We start from the raw sequence: 19,819 nt of genomic DNA, 5'->3' as shown, positions 1-19,819 counted from the left end.
TGCAGGGTTTTGAGGTGGGAGATTTATTACCATGCCAAACGTGTGTGTGTAAAATACATAATCCCTCTCGCACGGCCTCGTAAATCCAAAAGGGTCAGCAATAAATAGAAAAAAAATAAAAAATTACAGACTGATTTGTTCAGAAAACTAGAAGCAAATCAATAGGAAAGCTGTAGCTCAGAACTTGTTTTGAAATCGCATACGCACAGCAAGAGCACATTGCCCTCCACCCAAGCCCGTCCCGGGGTTCCCTGGTGGATGTGGGGGGACCCAGTGCGAAATCAGCATGAACTGTCTCAGCTGGTGCCTCCCTGAGCCGTGAAACCGGACGAGTGAGCCTGTGACGAAAGTCCGTCTGGCGAGCAGCTGGCCTGGATACAGGAGGCTGCCCTGAAGCGGGGGCCTGGTGGAGGGCTGCCTGGAGGTGGCCGCCGCTCCCGAGCTGGAAGGTGGAGGGCACAGGCAGAACTCTGGGCTCCGCCACGCCCCCCAGCTAACCGCAAGTGCACGGAAGTCGCCGGCTCCCCAGGGGTCCATAAATGTCATCTCCAAAGGAGTCGCTGGCTCCCCAGGGGTCCATAAGTGTCATCTCCAAAGGAGTTCCTCTGTTGAGGCCCGGGAAGTCCGTGCCCTGGAGGGGAGGAGCCAAGCCCTAGAGGGATCGCACCCGCCAACACCTCTGCAAACTGCTCCCTGCTCCGAGGCCGCCCTGCATCCCGAGGGCTCATTCGATGGGGGACAGCCACCAGGGAACGGACTCTGGCCTCTCCCGGAGTCCTGAGTCCTCAAGGAGCCCTTGGCCCGCCTCCCGCCAGAGGGCAGGCCTGGGGCGTGGCTGGTCACCTCTGGCCCTTGAGTTGACAGATCTGTGATGTCCACAGCGGGGTCGGCCCACGTGCATGCCCTTGGCCTTCAGAAGCCGCCAAGCTGGGGTGTGAGTCCGTGCGGACGTGACCCCCAGCCCGTCTCCACCGCCCCTTGCCCCCCTGTCCCCCCAGAGCGGCTCTCTCTCTCTTCGCCCCGCCTTTGCCGATGGCCCTGCCTCCCGGCATGTGGTCTCCAGTTCATCCTTGGGGACCGCTCCCCTCCGGACCGTTCTCTGTCAATCCATGACCTCCGCACCTTTCCTCGACCGGCCAGCCTCTGGACACGCCCGCACAACCTTTTACCTTCCTGCCTCTTAAAGTCTTTGGATCAGGGGCCCATCCAGGCGCCTGACGGACGCAGCGGCCCCAACATCCGGAAGAACACAGAGCTCACCGCGCTCCCCGCCATGTCCCCGCCCAGCACCAGACGACTACTTGGGGGCCAGCCGCAGGCAGGCTGTTCTGAATGGGGGCTCTGCCCTCGGTGGCCCAGGCTCCCCGGAGCATCCCACACACCACGCACACGCATGCGTAATGGCACCCCATGTCACCGTGGGCCCCGTCTTCCCGAGGCCCTGCAGCGGCCGCCGGGCCATCCTGCGGGACACGGCAGCTCTTCCGTCAGGGGGCCGCGGGCTGGGCCGGCTCCAAGAGCACCGCCAGCGTGTCGCACAGGATCCTCCTGCTAAGCTGGCTGGAGACCAAATCTACCACCTTGGCTCCCTCCGTGCCCGGCGGGTCAGCGCAGGGGCCCGCACCCAGAGCAGGAGCTGGGTCGCCCTGCCCAGGGCTGCCAGCGGCTGACAGCATTGGCGGACCCTCCCCGGCCATAAAGGCCACTCTGGACAGCCTTGGGAGCCCTCCGGGGGCGTCTCCTGCCCTGCCCCCAGAGGGGCACCCTGGCCAGCCGGCTGGGTCAGACCACTGGCTGCCCACAGCCTGATCCCTGGAAACCGAACTTGACTCACCCAATTCGTCCCCAAGGCTTCTGCCCTGTCTGCCTGCCCCCAGGCAGAGCCCCGACTCCTGGGGCCCTGGGGACGGTGCCTCGGGTGTGTCCTCCTCAGACAAGGAGGGCAACTCCCCAGTTTTGATGGAGGCATCCTCCCCCGGGGGGGCCAGCAAGCTCCCAGGAGACATGACATCCTCAGGTGGGGAAGGGAAGTCTCCTGAGTCGGGGCTGGTCGTGTTGGCCAGATCCTCTGCTGGGAAGGTGGGAGGCAGAGGAGGGAGGCAGGCATCCCTGTGAGCGGAGGACAGGTCGGCACTGCCATAGGACAGCACCTCGTCAACGGGGGACAGGATCTCAGGCAAGGCCCTGCTGGACGGCGTGGGGCAGGCTTCCTCGGGGGCAGGGGAGTCTCTACTGGCCCTACATCTGGGTGCCCAGCCCTGGGGTGTCAGGGCCACCAGACCGCCAGGGTCCCCAGGAGGAGCCCGCGGGGTCACGGGGACCTCAGGCTCAGACCAGGACTGTCGTGGCGTCCTGTCGCTGGGCAGACTCAGGGCAGCGTCCCAGGGCCCCTCTGGGCAGGCAGCCGAGGCCTGCAGAGGCCTGGTCTCTCCTCTGCCAAAACCCACCCCTTCGGATGCCAAGGACCCCGAGGGAGAGGAAAGGGACAGGTCTAAGTCACTGGAGGATGAGGGCGTGGACGGGAGGGCATGCAGGCAGCCTCGGGGGATGTCTGTTGGGCCCTCTTCCGTAGTGAGTCCACGGATGAGGCTCCCAGTGCTTCCAGATGCTTCCTGCCCCTCCCCAGGGCCCAAGGAAGCAAGTGCAGAGCCGGGCGCCCTGCCATTTTCCAGGTGGGACGAGCCTCCTGTAGACAAGGATGGCCCCGAGCCAGGCTCCAGAAGGTTCTCCTCGTCCCAGACCTCGCTGGACGCCTCTGACAGCTCTGACCCTGACCTCGGAGAGGGGGCGTCCGGGGGAGGCAGTGGCCAGCCCTCCCGCAGGACGCCCCCTGGCTCCGTGGAGGGGCCGCCCAGGGGCCCGGCCCCACCGCCCTCTGGCCTCTCCCGGGCCACCTGCCCCCCGCCCCGGTGGAGCCCCCAGGAGTCTTGAGGAGAGAGCTCCCCAGAACAGCCGGGGTCCGTGTCTGGGACGTCCCCACCCCCCCAGTCTGACACGGAGACGGGGCTCTCGGAGAGCTGAACCAGGACGGCGGCTGCTCTCTGAAATTCCTGGAGAGAGCGGCAGGACACCCCACTCAGGGAGGAGGAGGCAGGGGACCCCGCCCGAGACCCCGAGCGGCTCCGGGGAGCAGCCTCGGATTCCGGGCCCGGGTCCGAGGGGGCCCTGAGCGGCGGCAGGGGGCTGCCCTCAGGCCGGCTGGGTGGTACAGGAGCTGCGGAGAGGGGGGAGTTGGGGGTGAGGCCCCCAGCCCTCGCCCCCTGCCACCCCTGCGGCCCACACCCCACAGCCCCTAAGCCAGCGGATCGGGACCAGAAGGGCCCGGTGGAGGCGAAGAAAGGTCCACAGCCCCAGCGTGGTCCGCGGAGCCCCCCCCCCCCCCAGGCTCCACACCCACCTGCCAGCTCAAGTAAGGGCGCCGCGTCTGGGGGGACATGTCCGCGCCTTGGGGGCCCCGCCTCAGAACTGCAGCCGTCCTGTGTTTATTGGGGCACGACGGCTCCAGACAGGGGCCCTCCCTACAGTCCTCCGCTTGGACGGCGGATGGGTATGGCGAGTGGGCGGGGCTCCCCCGCAGGGCTTTGGGGGAAGGGTGGCTCTGGCCGAGGAGGAGCTGGTGGCAGAGGACCCGCGGGTGGGGGTTCCGTGGTCCTGGTGCACGGCAGGGCCTCACCTGGAGCAGCGGTCAGCTGGGCGGCTCCCGGTGGAGAGAAGGGGCCGCAGGGGTCCTGCCCGCAGCTCTCGGTCCTGCAAACACGTTTGTGCGGATGTCCCAGGGGGCGCCCAGGAGAGGGCCCCATCCCCAGGCCTTGTCTCCAGGGCTCAGGGCCTCCACGGGGCCTTCAACTCCCCCGTAAGCTTGACACCCGTGCCCGCCAGGTATCTGCCCCGACAGGAGGTGACGGTCAGAGCGCAGGGCTCCCCGGGTGGGGGCAGGGGGCCCCGTGTTTAGGAGGTTCTGGCCTCAGTCCCCACTGGGTCAGGTCTCTGGGGGGGCGTTGCTTTCTGAGAGGCTCAGAGGCACGCGTTCCCTGGAAGGGCCCCTCCCGCGGCCCCCAGCACGGGATCGTGGGCCAACTCCCCAGGTGACATCTTTGCTTCCACAGAGGGGGTCAGACTCAGGAGGGCATGGGGTGGGTTGAGGGGGCACAGAGGACCCGGTTCAGGACGAGGGGCACCCGGACAGAGTGAGCTGTCCTCTTCCAACGAGAGGACGGGCGTCTCCATGCCCCAGGACCCCACCCCCTGCCTGCGGGTCCCCTGGGCTCAGGCAACCCTCCAGACCACATACCTCTGTTCCCCCGGCCACCAGCCTTCTATTCTGTGGGGCTCCTCCCTGGGGCTGCCGGCAAAATCCAGCCCCAGCTCTGACCCTGCTCGGCCGACGCGGCCTTCAACCACCTGTGGGAGAAAGACCACAGCCAGGATGTGGCCACTGCCACGAGGCCATCAGTCCGTGCCCCTTAGCCGTGGGTAAAGCCCTGTGCTCCCATGGAGTTACCACCGTAAGGAACAAAGACCATCCCCTTAAAGATCGCCGAGGAGACCCCCACTTACCAGGTACCCCTCCTCCCAGCAGGCACCAAAGGCCCCTCAACAGAGGAATCCAGATGAGAAGGGCCAAAGAGGCCCCATCCCCCCAACACCATCATCTGGTGGACAGGGCGGCCCCCACCCAAAGCCACACGGTAGAGTCCGACCGAGCCACAGCCAGGCCCCCACTCTGCCTGCAGCCAGGGCAGGACCTAGCCTCAACTCACGCTGGCTTCCAGGGGGCCGCAGGGACCCCCTCCACCCGGGGAGTTCGGGCCCTGGAGCTTCTGTGCACGGCTGTCTGTCAGAGGCCGGGTCTTCTCCTCTGCTGACGTGGGGCTGGGGTTGGTCTGGGGGTCTCCTGTGAGGCAAAGGGACTGTCAGCATTGATGGGCACAGAACGGAGGACGCGGGGGCACAGCGTCCAGGAATTATGAAGTCCTGTGAGAAAATCAGCCCTGGGAAGGGTGCACACCCCCTGAGCTGGCCCCTCTTCACACGGAGGAGGAGACGGAGGGAAGGGAGGACAGCCTCCGCGCCCGCCCAGCCCCCGCTGCCCGGAAACGTCGCTCGAGGTGCACGCAGGTGGCCCTCCCGCAAACGGGCCCGCAGTGCGCCCAGACACGGAGAGGGAGGCCACATGGCCCGTGTGAGGCGCGCCAGGACGCAGGTCTGTCTGACCTCAAGCCTGACGCTGCCCCCAGTTGCCAGGGCCAACCGACAGAGTGACCGTCTGTCCTCGGCTGCCACCGCGGCCACCGCGGTGCCCGGTTACCTTGGCCCACGGGGCTGTGGCTCTCCTCCAGCCGGCGCCCCGTGTCGGGCCAGCTGCCGGCCACAGGAGTGTCCTCTCCCCACGCGGGCCTTGGAGGCGGCCGGTGACTCTCCGCAGCTGAGGTTGCCTGGGGGGGCGTCCCATCTGCCTGCTTGCTGAGAAGGCTGTAAGGCAGGGCGGGGCTGGGACTGCCTACCCGGGCGATGCCCTCCCGGGGGACAAGCCCCGACCACAACATTCCACAAATGGGACAACACGCGTCACATCCGGGGGACGGCTGTGGTCGGTGGCCGAGCCATCACCACACGGGTGCAGGAAAACAGGTCCTGGGTCCTCCCCTCCTAGGCAGCTTCCCAAGCAGACGGGTCCCTGCTGGGGGCTCGCGAGGTGCAGGCACAGCGCCAGAGCGTGATGGGCCAGAGGCGTCCGCCTGTCCCTGTTCCCCAGCACAGGGCACTCCGGCAAGAGTTCTCCGTGGGGACAAACCACCGGGCCCACCTGAGCTCCGGGAGGCCACATGCCCAGAGCCACTGCCATGCTCTGAGCACGCTGATGGGCATCAGGAAACCACCCCCCCGTCCCAGCCTCAAGGAGGCAGCCGGGGGGCAAGGTTGCCAGGTCTCCTGACCCCTGGACAATGCAGGCAGAGGGGCCAGCTGGGACACTGGCCACTCTTTAGGGTGTGGCTTGACTTGTTTCTGTTCCCTTCGGATGCTACAACTCCCCCAGGGGGCCCTGGGCACCTGCCGCTGGGTTCACACCCCCACATCAGGGGTGTGAACAGGGAGTGGGGTCAAAGGGCTTTCCTCGGTGCCTGGAATCTGGGGCCTTTGCAGATGGAGACGACGCAGGGGCTGGAGCTCTGGCCTCTCTGGGGCAAGGCCTGGGAGGCACCTGTCCCCATGAGTGTGTCCCAGATGCAGGCCCTTGCCTGGCCCCAGGAGCAAGGACCCTGAGGACACACACAGCAAGGGGTGTGCACCCAAGCCCATCACCCGCCCCCCAGAGCTGCCTCAGGAACAGGCTAAATCAAACTGGAATGGCAGCCCCTGGAGCCCTTTCAAAGGCTTGTCACCCCTCTCCCCACCCCTCCCACCCCCACCCCCCATCTCAGGCCAGGAGCCCTGTGGGCTGAGTGCAGGGGGGTGGCTCCACGGGCAGAGCTCAAGGATGCACCTGGGCCCTGACCCACTCGCAGCGCTGCTGAGCTCCCCTGGATGGAGGGAGGACACCTAGTTCTCTGCGTAGCACGGCCCCAGCAAAAACTCAGAGTCTCTCTCACGGTGACGGAGGTGGCGGTTAGAAGCCATCTGATATTTTCCCAACGTGTACACAGCCTTTCTGGTCCCCAACTTCCCAGCGATGACAACGCATCGCTGCTGTGATGAGGACAGCAAAGGAGGCCTCGCCCTGCGGGAGGACGGACGGCGGCCTGCACCCCCCCTTCCCTGCCTCACCCCCGCCTGTGCTAAGCCTGTGCTAACGGCCCCGCCCACCCAGCCTCAGGAACCAGCTCCTGGGCACCAAGAGGGTACAGTCAGCCCGGAGCGTCCTCAGAGATCTGGCAGTCGATGGTAACTCGAAGGCTGCATGGGCCCGTGCTGAGATGTGAGAAGCACGCTCTCAGGGCAGCCAAGTGGGGCTCGTGGCCCCGGCAGCCCAGGGGGCGCTGACCCCCTTCCACGGAGGAGGCGTGCAAAGGTCCCCCGCTCCGCAGGCAGGAAGGCCACTGGAGGCGCTGGTGACCCCCGCAGGCAGACAGGGATCCCTGCAAAGGCCGCTCCCGGAGGGGAGGGGCGGGCCCTTTCTGGGGCGGTGGGGGCTGCCTCCTGCACCGGCGCCCCCTCACCCCCCAGGCTGCTGTCATTAGACCCTGGCCGTGGGCAGCCAGCCCTGGGGCCGTTGTAATTAAGACAGAGGGGAGGCGGCGTTCCCAGCGCAGGGACGCGGGGACGCTCTTGATGGCTGAGGCAGCTGGCTGTCTCCCACAGCCAGGCTCCCGGTCAGGTGGCACCGCTCACCGGCCTCCCCCTCCGCCCTCACGGTGACTCAGCCTGGGCAGGGCCCCTCTAGTGTGCGGGGAGAGGCCCTTCTGCTGCCAAACGAGCCCAGCGGCCACGTGGCCGGCCCCGTGAGAGAAGGCCCGGCCGCCACAGCTGGCAGAAAGGCCCCACGCCAGCCTCGGAGGGGCTCCTGGCCGCCACGTGGCCACCCGGGTGCCGCCCGCTGCCCTGGAGCAAGGCCGGTCTACTCGCTTCGTCTCGGGGATGGTGGCAGCCCCGTCCCCACTTAACAGATGACGAACTGGGCTCAGAGAGGGGAGGACACCCCAGCCAGCAGCACAGGAAAGGTTTTTAATGGTAAGCACCGGGGCCGCCCAGGGACAACTCACTGTTGGACTCGTGGGGTCTCAGGGCTTGTCCGGGGGCAGTGGCTGGCGGGGCTGGCGGGCCCGGGCGGTGACAAGGGGCGCGAGGAGCCCTGTGCAGGGCCCTTCAGCTGCACACTTGTCTCAGACCCCTCCGTCTGAGTGGTCTTGACCTCAAGGACGGAACTCTATGAGAAACAGCACAAGGGAGCTGGCACGGACACGTGTGGGTCACCGCCCCTCAGGGGAAGTGGGTGGCAGGCTTCACGTACAGCACAGCGGCCAGTGTGCCCCCACAGGTCGGTCTTCACCAGCTGAAGCAGGTGGTCCTAGCCTCGCAGGAGCCCTGCGTGCCATGCTAACGGCCCCGAGGCAGGGCAGCGGCCCCGAGGCAGGGCAGACACAGGCCCAGAGCTGGAGAGTCCTTGCCGCAGGCTGCCCGGGTCACCGAGCTCACACCCAAGGCCATGCTCTGGCAGCAGGCAGCCCTGGGTCACCTCCCCTGCGGGCCGGCCTGGGGCAGGGAGGACACTGCTCTACTGCCCCCCCCCCTGCAGGGTGACTGTTAACCCAGAGAACCCAGTTCATCCCGTCTTCATCCAACCAGGCAAGGCCACAGCATCCGCAGCTCAACAGAGCTTGGGCTGGGAACAGCTGCCCTGCTCTGTGTCCCCACAGCCCCCTCCGTGCCACAGGTGGTGGGGACGGGGAGCTGGAGCAAGGACACCCCTGCTGCTCGGGGTCCCCCAAGGGGCTGCTCCCCCTAGGAGCCCAGGCCACCTCCGCTTCTTGCCTCAGCCCTGCCCCCCAGTGAGTACAGCCCTGGCCCCATCCCAGCTCTAGCCTGACCTCCCTCCTTCCCACTGGGCTTCCCACCCGCACCTCTGGGCCTGGAGCACCTTCCACTGTGGGGGCTCCTCCTCCAGAGCCCAGCCGGGCCACTGTGTCCAGGAAGCCGCCTTGGGGGCCCCTCCTGCCTTCCCTTTGCACTCCTCCTCGGTCCCTCCCCTCCCTGGGTCACAAGCGTATTTACGAGGGACAGTGCCACAGAACAGCCAGGTGCCAAGCGTTTCCTGGCCTCCAGCCCAGTGAGAGCGCCCACCTGAGGCAGCCTGGTCCGGGCCTGAAGCTCCCGCCGCAGGTGCACCATGGATCTCTGCAGGGAGACGATGTCCTTTTCATGCTGCAGGAGAAGTTTCCTCTCTTGGTGTGAAAACAGGTGAATGTCCCGCAGGTATCGGATTTCTCTCTGAACCGGCCAGGGAAGATGTCAGCAAACCCCCAAGCCCGCACCCAGGCACACGTTGAAGAGAAGTGCACGCATGAGCAAAGGGATAAAGGGTGTCTGGGGGTGGGGGCAACCCAGCTCCGACGGGGCCTTCCCTGGGCCCCTCCCCACGCCCCGCCCTTCTCGTCCTGCTCGGCTTGCTGGCCCCCGGGAGGCTTGGCAGGAAGCAGGAGGGAAGGCAGGGTGTCGTACCCTGGGTCGGCCAACCGAGACTGGCACAGGCCGGCTGCCCTTCTGCCCTCCCCCACTCGGCCCTCCCTCTCTCCAGGTTCCGGGCACTGCCCCCACCCAAAGGGAACTTGTCCCTTCGTTCAACCGTCCCCATCTGTCCTCTGGTCCCTGCTTTGTCTCTGATGGCACATCCCTCAGCAGAGCCACCTTGCCTGGAGCACCTGCTGGGGTCTTTGCACGCCCACTTTGGGGGGTGGAGGCCTTCCTAGGTCAAAGAGGAAACTAAGCCTCAGCAGCGCTGTCCTGCTCAAGCCCCGGTGGCCAGGGGCCCAGACCCCAGCCTCCTCCACAGTGGCTCTGCCTGCAACACAGAACCTAGCTGCCATTTGATAACTGGACCTCCTTCCAAGTCTTCTTCACAGCTCACTGGTCAGGGTGTGCCCAACAGATGGTGTCACCTGCACTTTTCTCTCTGGGTCTCCTCCTGTTGCCCCTAGTACCTGCCATGTCCCACATCCGCCACCCCACCTCCCTGGCCTATACAGGCCACCTTGGGCGAAAGTTTTCCGCCAACCCAAAGTCCAGCATCACCCCTCGTTCCCCTCTGAGGGTCCCCGAGTGAGACAAGCCCCCTACACTGAGCCCCGGTTTCTTCATCTGCATAAAGGGCGGCGGTTAACATTAATCTCCACCACACAGCGTGCTGGGACACTGATGAGACCACCCGCACAGCGGCCCCGGTGCCCATTTTCCAGCGAAGGAAACTGGGCTTGAGCCCTCTCTGCAGTGGTACACGCTTACCCTGGTCAGTGCTGGCTGCACTAAAGCCCCGCCGGCCCCCCGACAGACACTGCTGTCATTCTCCTGTTCTTGAGGCTCCAAGAGGCCGCAGGACACAGGACTACAGGGCCACACCCCATCCAGGCCACGCCGCCCCCACCCCGGCCACTGGGCGCTCCCCATGCACCACAGGGTCCTGAGCGGCCCTGGAGGGTGGCGAGGGCTGGGGACTGATCAAGGTGTGGTGCAGAAGGCCCACATTCCCAGCCAGGAGGATGGCAGGACCAACTCGGTGCTGGTCACCTGCCCACCGAACGGGGCTGGGTCACCCTTACCTGCTCCTGCTCAAGCTTGCTGAGTGCCTGCTCTTGCCTCGTTGCCAAGGCCGCCAGCATCGTGTCCTTCCCCTCGCCGCCCAGACGCCTGAGGGGGGAGGCGGGACTGACTATCCACCTCAGGTTCAGCAAGTGGATGTGAAAACTGGCCGGCCAGGTGGACCTGGGACGCCCCCCTCCCAGTGCCATGCACTAGGGGCAGGCTGGGGGAACCCGGGCCCGGGGGCTCAGTCCAGACTGTCACTCTCCCCACCCGCTCTTCGTGACCACTTTCGGGCCTGACACATGAAGGAAGGGCAGCGCCTCCCACCCTGGAGCTCTAGCCCACCCAAAGGGTCCCCTGGGGCGGGGCTCGGGGCCCACCATGGGATAGAACCCCCACAGCCTGCCGGGCTCCTAAACTGCCCAAGGAGGGAGAGTGGGAGGTGGCGGGGTGGGGGGAAGCTTATTTGGGATACACTCACTGGAAACCAGTGAGGGAATATCAAGAAGCTTAAACCGTGCTTCCCCTCCCCGACACCGAAGGCCCGCTTCTAGACGTTTCCCTTAAGGGGCGTGTCTCCTCCGTGGTCACCGGCAGGAGGCAGCTGGAGGCCCCCCACCACAGGCCTAAAGGAGCTGTGTGGTCAGTCGGGGTGGGGCCCCTGCAAGTTGCAGCGGCTACGCGGGGGCTCTGAAAGCTTTCCTGACTTGTGAGTGGAAACCCAGGTCACAAGACAGCAGTGGAGTGTTCTCGGAATGCTGTTAAACGGCCCTGTGTATCTCCCGCAACGAGAGCTGGCAGGACAGACTGGAAAATACGCAGGGGCTGTCTGGGAGAGGCGGATGCTTTAAATGTTTACGTCATTTGTTTCTGGAACTTCACTGCCTTAACTAACTTCCCGCAAACACCCATTACTATCTGCATCGGTTCGGTTTGTTCCCCGTAACGCTGTCAGGACCGGGGCGGGAGCCGAGACCGGTGGGAGGCGGAGTCCGGTCGGGGGCGGGGCCCGAGTGGCAGGCGGGGCGGCTCGGGGGCGGGGTCGGAACGGGGGCGGGGCCGCGCACGCGCTCACTCTCGCTGATGCTCCAGCCAGGCCAGCTCGGCGCACATCTTCTCCTCCAGCACTTTCTCGCGCAGGCGCAGCATCGCAGCTTGGTGCTGCGCGCGCAGCTCCTCCTCCCGCAGGCTCACGTCAAGCATCTGCAGCGTGAAGCGGCCGAGGGCTCCGGGGTTCGCGCTCCAGGGCCCCGCCGGGCTCCCCTGGGGCGGGGCAGACCGACCGGGCCGCTCCGGGACCAGCTTCGCTGGGTGGGAGCGGTGCCCAGCCTAGGGGAGGAGGCCGGCGCCTCCAGGAAGCCCTCCCAGACTGTCTGCTCCACTCATCCCGAGTTGTGTGCCTCCTTTCCTGGGGCGGGGTACCCCCCTCCCGACTGCGGGCTCCCGAGGGCAGGGAGGGGTCCTCATCATCTTGGTCTTTTGCCTTGATTCAGTCTGGGCACGTATTTGTGCCCAAGAGGGTTGAGGAAAGACTGGGCCACCTGACCTGAAATGTGCAACCTGAAAGGTGGGGGCCAGCCTTGCCTGAAGCACTTTGCTGAAATGCCTGCTCTCACCTACCACCCCAGGCATGAGGAAGGGGCTTGGGCAGATGTCAGTTGGAAGGGTGGGCGATGCCCATGGCAGGGAGTGCCTCCCCCCACCCCCATCCCAGCCCAGGATCTGCAGCAGAGATCCTCTGAGTGCAGGCTCTAGGAAAGGTGGTCCTCAGCACCCGATGGCTCCAGGCAGCTGAGGGAGGATTTGGGTCTAAGAGCTAATGCCAGCACCTCCCCTGAACCTGCCTCCCCAGAGTACCTCTCCCTGTACCTGGTGGGTGGGGTTGTCCTGAGGGTAGAGCCTGGCCAGGGGCAGCTGGGAGGGGGCTTGGTCTGGCCTCTCTTCCTGCCTGGGCTCTGAGGACAGAAAGCAGTCTGTGGTTGGGCCCTGTAGGGGTTCTGGACAGCCTGCTGGGTCAGGTAAGGGTTCCAGTGGCCTTTTCTACAGGAGGGCCTCTCAAAGGTAGGATATCTGGGGTAGTGTACCCCCCCCCCCCCACATACACACAGCTTCACATCAGATCTTCACAAGGCCGCACCAGGAGGATTTAACCGCCTCTTTAGTCCCGGTGTGAAATTGTGTGTGAACCCACTGATCATACGAAGGACCAGACCCAAGGGAGAGGAGCCTCAGGAATGACTTGGTCCCACGGCTTCCCTTCCGAGACTGAGGCCCAGAGCCAGAGCGTGACCCCTTGAGGTCCGGCATCCAGCAGGTGGGGAGGCAGCAGATTCCGGGCTTAAGCAGCTCTTTTGGCATGGGCTGCTACTAGCTGTCCTTCTGCGCCGGGTGGATGGAAAAGGACTCTATAGTTTTAGAAAGTTAATTTGAGGACTTGTGCTTCCCACTGAGAGAGTAAAAGGGATCGGATCGTGGATTTACTGTCCCGCTAAAAATGACTGTAAAAAGCAACAAAATAGGGGCGCCTGGGTGGCTCAGTCGGTGAAACGTCTGACTTCGGCTCAGGTCGTGACCTCACGGTTTGTGAGTTCGAGCCCAACGTCAGGCTCTGTGCTGACAGCTCAGAGCCTGGAGCCTGCTTTGGACTCTGTGTCTCCTTCTCTCTCTGCTCCTCCCCCACTCATGCTCTGTCTGTCTCTCTCTCAAAAATAAACAGTAAAAAAAAGCAACAAAATAAAAAAATTACTTATGTATATGCAGGTACACATATATGAACATTCACAATACGTATATGAGAAAACAATTCTCCAGACCCTGGACATCAGGCCATATAGCACGGTGATCCCTGAGAGACAGAAAACAAATTAGGTGAGACCTCTGATTGTCACAGCTGACTGCCTTGAGAGTGTTTCTAGGCTCCACCGCAAGAAGGGGAAACTGAGGCAGAGCCTGTCAGACCCCCAGAGGAGACAAGATGGAGCTGGGAGTCTGGAGAGACCGAAGCATGTAAAGCTCGTGGCAAAAGGACCAGGGAGAAGAGAGCTGCGCCGAGAGAACCTGGAGATTTGGAGTGCCCCCCCCCCCACTTCAGCCTTCAGTGGGAACTGGCTGGTGAAAGCATGTGAGGGAGCTCCCCACGCTGGGGAGAGAAGCATCGGGAAGGATCAGAGCCTGGGGGCCATGCCCGTCTCTGCCAGGCGGGCTGGAAAACCTCACGCTCCACGGGTCTCAGGGCAGAGCGCACAGAAGGTCCTGCCTCCGTCCCAGGGGAACACCTGCTTCAAACCCACCTAACAAATTAGGAAAGCAACACCCGGGAGGCTCCAGCTGCATCCAAGTAACTGTGTTCCAGAACAAAGCTCACGACTGTGTATGGAGCCCCCCGGCAAGGTAAAAGTCAAAATGTTCAGCAGGCACGGGAAGAAGAGCCACGACCTATCACGAGAACAGTCAGTAGAAACTGACCCAGGTGGTAGAATTAGCCAGAGAAGGCCTTTAAAAGCTGTTATAACTGGGGGTGTCTGGGTGGCTCAGTCAGTTAAGCATCCGACTTCGGCTCGGGTCATGATCTCACAGTCCGTGAGTTTGAGCCCCGCGTCGGGCTCTGTGCTGACAGCTCGGAGCCTGGAGCCTGTTTCGGATTCTGTGTCTCCCTCTCTCTCTGCCCCTCCCCTGCTTGTGCTTTGTCTCTTTCTATCAAAAACAAATAAACATTAAAAAAAAATTTTAAAAGCTTTTGTGACTGTGTTCTATATATTTAAAAAGTTGAGTAGAATCAGGGATGATATAAAAAAGTGTCCAAGTGGAAGTTTTAGAAATGAAAGCCCAAATACCTGAGAAGGAAAAGACACCGGATGGGATTAATGACAGATCAGTGGCCACAGAAGAAAAGAGTAATGAACTTGAAGGCACGGCAGTTGGAGCTCTCCACAAGGAAACACAGAAGAAAAAGAGAATCAAACAGAATAGAGCCTCGCGAGCACGGGGCTTCAGGTGTCCTGACGTCCCTGCCAGCGGAGGCTTGTTGGCCAGGAGACAGACGACACCGTGGCTGAACATTCCCAAGCACGAGGCAAACGATAAATCCTCGGGTGCCCGGATCGCAACGCACCCCAAGCACGAGAGCCTTTTAAAGAGAAACCGAACACAACCTTATCATATCAAGTAGCCGCAAGGCAGTAACAAGGAGAAAGCCAGAAAGGCAGCCCGAGGAAAGGGACAGCGTGCGCGGGAGAAGAGCGACACTGACCGCAGGCTTGCGGTGCAAAACAACGCGGCCAGAAGACGAGGCGCCACTGCCAGCCGGAGGGAGACACGGTCCACCTGGGCTACACTCCGCAAAGGGTATTTCAGAAACACCGATGCGATGAGTTTGTCCTTAGACATACAAAAGCTAAAAGAAGATGTCGCCACCGCCCACCCCCCCCCCACCCCCCACCCCCCCGTCCGGAAGCGTTAAGGGAGGTCCTCCGGGCAGAAGGACGGCGCGACGCTGGGGCGGGAATCCTGTCTACACAAAGCAAGAGCGAGCACCGGGAACGGGTGTGCACAGACTGGTTAAAAGCTGACCGAGCGTCGACAGCACGGTCATAACGAACTACGGTGGAGTTCAGGAAAGATCTGGGTGAGGTGCACAGGGCACCGGGACGGTCTGCTGTCACTGAGGGCTGGGCCGTACGTACGAGCCCTCGCCCGTCGCCGTCCGGGGCCCTCTGCCCACTGCTGCCGGCCGGGCACTCGCCGTGTGTGTGCTTTGGAAGACCCTTACCTGCAGGAGCCGACTTGCCCTCCCGACTCTGCTGTCCTTCCCGGGGGTCCTGGGAGGGCACGGCCGCGGCTCTGCCCTGGGCTGGGTGCGATCTGGGGAGGGGTGGGGGGAGAGATGCGCTGGAGACACAGCCCCGGCGGCACCAGCCGCAGCGCCCGTCCCAGACGCCCTGCCCGCCCTCTTCTATGCTGGGAGGTGGCGGCGGCCAGCCTCCCCCGGGCCCCACCTGGGTCTGGCTGTCACCGTGCTCAGACAAGTCACTGGCTCCAGACCTCCGCACACCTGTGGCTGCTTCCCCTCCGAAGCCAGTTTCCGCCTGGCCTCGGTGGAGTGTTTCCCCATCAGCTGCTGCGAGAACGGGAAGGTGGGGTGTGTGGTGGGGGCCCCAACCTCAGAGGCCTCCACGGGAGGCTGACAGTCCCTCCCTGCCCCCCAGACAGGGCTGGACGTGGCGGGGTGGGGGAGGGTGGCAGGTGCCCAGCAGACACAGAGCAAGGCCGGGGCTGGAGCACCCCAAAGCTGGGGGGTCTCAGATGGCCGGGGGCGGGGGGGCGGCTGGCTGCATGAAGGACAGCGGGAGCCAGAGCCCTGATTCTCAGCTGCAGCAGCTGTGGTGCTGGGAAGAAAGAGGGAAGGAGAGGAAGCAGGGGACGGCTGTGTATGTTGCCCACACACACAGGCACATGCGTGTACATGCATGTGCACGTGCTTCCCCGGGCTGGGGCACCCTCCCGGGAATGCCTCCCCAGATGTGCTGTGGGTGAGTCCATCCCAACAGCCCCCGGACCAGAGACACAGAGAAGAGAAAGCCCATCACATCTAAGCGGATCCTGGACATCGGCCGGGGCCATCCCAACCAGTGAACGCAGGGGGGCCAGGCACAGGTGGCTTGGAGATGTGGGTCCCCCTCCCCGCCCGGCCGACCTGCCAGGGCTGTGAGTTTCCGGCACATATCAGCTCACGAGCTCCAACAGGGAGCCCAAGACTCTGGTGCCACCGGGGACACGGGCAGGTGGAAGGCGTGGGCGGTCATCTGTCCCCCCCAGCCAGGTGCCCCCAGGTCAGTGGTGGGTCCTGTGAGCATCTGTGTGCAGCCCACTGAGCTGGCCTCTGGCCGCAGCTGCCCCCTCCTCTTCTGGGCACCGGCAGGGCTCACATTTTAGGCGGCACTGTATCTGCACCCTCCCCGCCTCGACCTTCCGTGAAGGCCGGTGGCCCCCACGCAGCCAGAGAGCAAAGCCACCTGGGAAGGGCCGCACGTGGGGCCTGTCCGTGCCTGACCTGCACCCGGTGCTTGAAGAGCAGCTCGTCCAGGGCCTTCTGTGTCTCCCAGACCTCCTGCTTCGCCCGCTGCCGCAGAAGGGCCAACGCCTGCTTCCGCTTCTGCTGGTCAAGCTGCAGGGAGGGCCGAGCCTCAGGATTCCCCGGGGGGGGGGGGGGCGCCCAGACTGCTGCCCCCACAGCTCTCCAAAAGCCCTGAGCCCATGAGGGCAGGCAGTGCCATCGTGGGGAACGGGACACTTCTCGGGGGCAGGGCTCGAAAGCCCCCACTCGTGGCCGGGCCTCCCCCCAGCCCACGGCTTGCTCCCCTTCTCGGCTGAGGCGGTCCTCGTCCTGAGCTGCCTGTCCCCTCCCTCCTTCCCGCGCAGCCTCCCCTGCGGAAGAGCCGTCGCTCACATTCTACAGCTGCCCGCTTTGGGGCCTTCGCTCAGCCTCAGGGGGACGAGGGCTGCTCCCAGCTCACCCCAAACAGGCCTCTAGGGGACACAGCTGCCATCGGCCTGGCAGAATGGGGTGGGACGCACCTTCAGTGACTTGAGAAAGCCCAGGGACTTCTGGGGGATGTTGGCAAGGTGCCCGGAACGCTGACCTGTGGAAGCCACAGAGAAGGGGCAGGTAAGTGGCCGGCAGGGAGACTCCCAGCACGACAGTCCCTTCCCGCGTGTCCGGGGTGGGGCAGGACAGGGCTGCCCATGGCAGGAGGAGGCAGACAGCTCCTGCGTCTCCTCGACGGCCCCAAGGGTTGGCTCGGCCTGACCCTCAGCCGCACTCCCCCGGGGAGCCGTGCCCAAGTCTGCAGAGATGGTGAGTCGGAGCCCAGCAGCAGACCCGGGCTCACCCCGCCTTCCCTGGCGACCTAAAACAAATCGCTAGCCCTTCAGAGCCTCGGTGGGACAAACAGAGGTTCCCACCTCCCTGCTGGAGGGGTGACCTAACACAGGCTGGCCGGATGGCAGCGGTCACCACCGTAACAATGGTCCGGCCGGGCGGGTGCCTGTTAACACAGAGGCACAGGGCCCCAGGCGTCCCTGGGGTTTCTGGGGTTGCTCCAGAGAAGGGGCGTGAAAACCGCGGCCTCCCGGCCTGGATCAGGAAGGCCGCAGGGGCTCCTCTTTCCCTTTGTGGCCCGAGGGTCTGACTCGGGCTCTGCGCACGGGTTGGTGCTGCTGGCCCCCCTGAGGGGGCCTCTAGGGGCGACTCCACGGCCGGAGGGGGCCCAGCGCGCTCCCTCCTTGGCCCGCCTCCCGTCTTCCGGGCCTGGTGTTGGTGGAAGGGGGCAGAGGAGGGCGTCCGGTCTGTGGGTGGCTCTGGGAGGACTTCCTCGGTCATCGCTGGCCAGTGTGCTTCAGCTTTCCGGGGTCGGAGCGCAGAGGCTGTGGGCAGTGGCTGAACCAGCTCCTGGGCGTTTCCACGGCAGTGCGGGGAGACTCGGAAGCCCCAGGGGGAGCAGTTAGGTGTGACCCGTGCTGAGCACACAGCAGCCCTCCCCCTGCCCCCGCCAGCTGGCCTCCGTGGGAAACGAAGGCCCAAATGGGAGAACGGTTCGAAGTGTCTCTTCTGAGCCGAAGTTCCCTCGACAAGGAAAAACCCTCTTTTGCTTCTGTTCTGTGGCCGCTGAGAGAAACTGAAGCCGGAGAAGATGCCCAGGACCCCTGAGGCCCCGCCAGCCTGAGCGCCCACCGACCACCCGGGAGGCTCCAAGGCTCAGGGAGGGGTGTTCCTTGTCACCTCCGGCCACACCACGCCAGCACCCCAGACGGTCACCAGGGAGACACGGGCCGCGTGCCCCTGAGCTCCGAGCAGTGACCCAGGAGAAAGTGAGCTGTCCCCGACACAGCTGTGTCACGACCATGATTGTAGTCGTCACCATGTTCTCAGGGAGGAGGCTGGGATCGGGGAGTCACCGCCTCGAGCCAGAAGCTGACGGACTCCCCTCCCCCCCACGCTGGGTGGAGACACAGTCGCCCACCACTACGCGCGTTGCTGTCATTTTAGCTTCCGCGAAAGGGAAGTCAGCGTAACACTCTACTCCTCAGTCCCACCGGCCCCATTTCACTGGCCAGACGGCCACGCGTGGCTAATGGCTACCCTACTGGATAGCCCAGAGTGTAGGACGCTTCCCTCCAGCCAGAAGCTTCTGCTGGACAACGTGGTGCTGGCTGGTGGAGTCTTGAAAGTGAGTGCTACTGGGCAGCACTGGTCTAGAGGGGTCTCAAAAGTTCCAGTGGGCAGCGCTGCCCCAGCAGGAAGAGCTGGGTTCGAATCACCCCTCTGCCACAGATCTGGCCCAAGACCATGGTGCCTCTTTGAGCATCAGGTCCCTCCTCCATAAGCAGGAGCACGGGGACGGGCCCGGCCCCAAGCACGGTGAGACCAGCGAGACCCATGTGTGGTACACGGTGCCCGGTCCGGGGCGATCAGGGCACTCAGTTCACTCATGCTCTCGGCAAACGCTCCCCGGGCACACGTGCCTGGCGGGCACTGGCTGGGGCTGCAGTGAGTCCTCGCGGCCCGCAGAGCAAGCTACGGCAGGGTGAGCGGCAGGACCTGGCCCAGCCCGTGTGCTATCCGGGAGGCTTCCCGGAGGAGGCGTCGGACACCCGCCCGGCACAGGTGCTCACTGCTTGGGTTCAGGGTACCCGAGATCCTGCTCTCGGCCACGCCGGGCAGGAGCAGCTCGGATTTCAAATGACTCTGGGGGGCCTGCCTAGAGTCTCAGGATAAAGAGGCCCCATCAGAGAATTTCAGTCCACCCACGGACAGGTAGGTCCTGCCCGATGACGGAGAGTGTAAGGAGGGATGCGGGAGGGACAGGGAGGGACAGGGAGCCTGGGGCGGGCCTCCACTCCACCGCCCATCCTGCTCCCCCTGCCTCCTGGAGAAGCAGCCTGGAGGCAGAGCCAGGAAGAGCGGGTTTTTCCGGAAGGCCCGGCATCTGGCCCGTTTGGGTTCAGCCCGTGGGAGCTGCCAGATCCCAGGGCTGACACCAGGCCTCAGAGGCTCCAGGAGGGACGCTCATGGAGACGGGCATGGAGCAGGGGACTGGGGACATTTCTCAAGGTGACGGCTCTGCCCCGTCTCTCTCTGGAAGGTGTGGGTGGGACCCCTGGGGTCAGCCCTGGGGACACAGCGGGCTGGCGTGGGGCGCTCTTTAACTAGGCCCAGCCCCTTGCCCGGCTGAGAGGCGCCTGCGGGGAGGGGGCAGCTGTGCAGGGAGGGCTGTCCTCGCCCCGGTGCCCAGGCTGCCCCCGACTGTCGCTCCCGTGAATGAGTCGCTGAGAAAGCTCACACGGGGGCTGTGGGTCCACAATGCAAGTATTTTGTCCTTCCAACCGGTGACTGATGGTTTCCCCTCTGGGATTGGAGAGGGCCCCCTTCTCTGCCCCTAGCTGTGCTCTCACGCCCCTCCCCATGGGCCACCTGCCCGACCCCCAGATGTCGACCACCTCCCCGCACCTACCCCCCCGTGGGCAGACAGCGCGGGGAGCGCAAGTGTGTGGGGCGCACGAGCGCCTCGGGTCCCAGGAGGAGTCACTT

At 64.5% G+C, this 19,819-nt stretch overlaps 1 protein-coding gene across 12 annotated transcripts in view; it reads right to left on the bottom strand.

Annotated features, from left to right (window-relative positions):
- CCDC187 (coiled-coil domain containing 187) overlaps nt 1-19,819 on the bottom strand; it is a 41,256-nt gene continuing 21,437 nt past the window's right edge. For 8 of the 12 annotated variants that reach the window (XM_078436215.2, XM_078436214.2, XM_078436206.2 and 5 more), the window contains 14 exons: nt 16,807-16,871; nt 16,283-16,396; nt 15,228-15,349; nt 15,002-15,093; nt 12,103-12,188; nt 11,309-11,496; nt 10,251-10,338; nt 8,779-8,925; nt 7,701-7,864; nt 5,309-5,472; nt 4,761-4,894; nt 4,292-4,401; nt 3,674-3,747; nt 1-3,214 (listed from right to left, as the gene is read on the bottom strand). In XM_078436215.2, coding sequence (XP_078292341.2) covers nt 1,488-3,214; nt 3,674-3,747; nt 4,292-4,401; nt 4,761-4,894; nt 5,309-5,472; nt 7,701-7,864; nt 8,779-8,925; nt 10,251-10,338; nt 11,309-11,496; nt 12,103-12,188; nt 15,002-15,093; nt 15,228-15,349; nt 16,283-16,396; nt 16,807-16,871 — 3,275 coding nt within the window. In that variant the 3' untranslated portion in view covers nt 1-1,487. The remainder of the gene's footprint in view (nt 3,215-3,673; nt 3,748-4,291; nt 4,402-4,760; nt 4,895-5,308; nt 5,473-7,700; nt 7,865-8,778; nt 8,926-10,250; nt 10,339-11,308; nt 11,497-12,102; nt 12,189-15,001; nt 15,094-15,227; nt 15,350-16,282; nt 16,397-16,806; nt 16,872-19,819) is intronic. The other 4 variants (XM_078436209.2, XM_078436211.2, XM_078436208.2 and 1 more) reach the window with 4 other exon arrangements.

Source organism: Panthera onca, chromosome D4, assembly GCF_046562875.1.
Source record: "Panthera onca isolate mPanOnc1 chromosome D4, mPanOnc1 haplotype 2, whole genome shotgun sequence".
In the NCBI taxonomy this organism is placed as follows: domain Eukaryota; kingdom Metazoa; phylum Chordata; class Mammalia; order Carnivora; family Felidae; genus Panthera; species Panthera onca.
The sequence above is the reverse complement of the archived record's forward strand: the minus strand, read 5'-3'. Positions and strand labels throughout refer to the sequence as shown.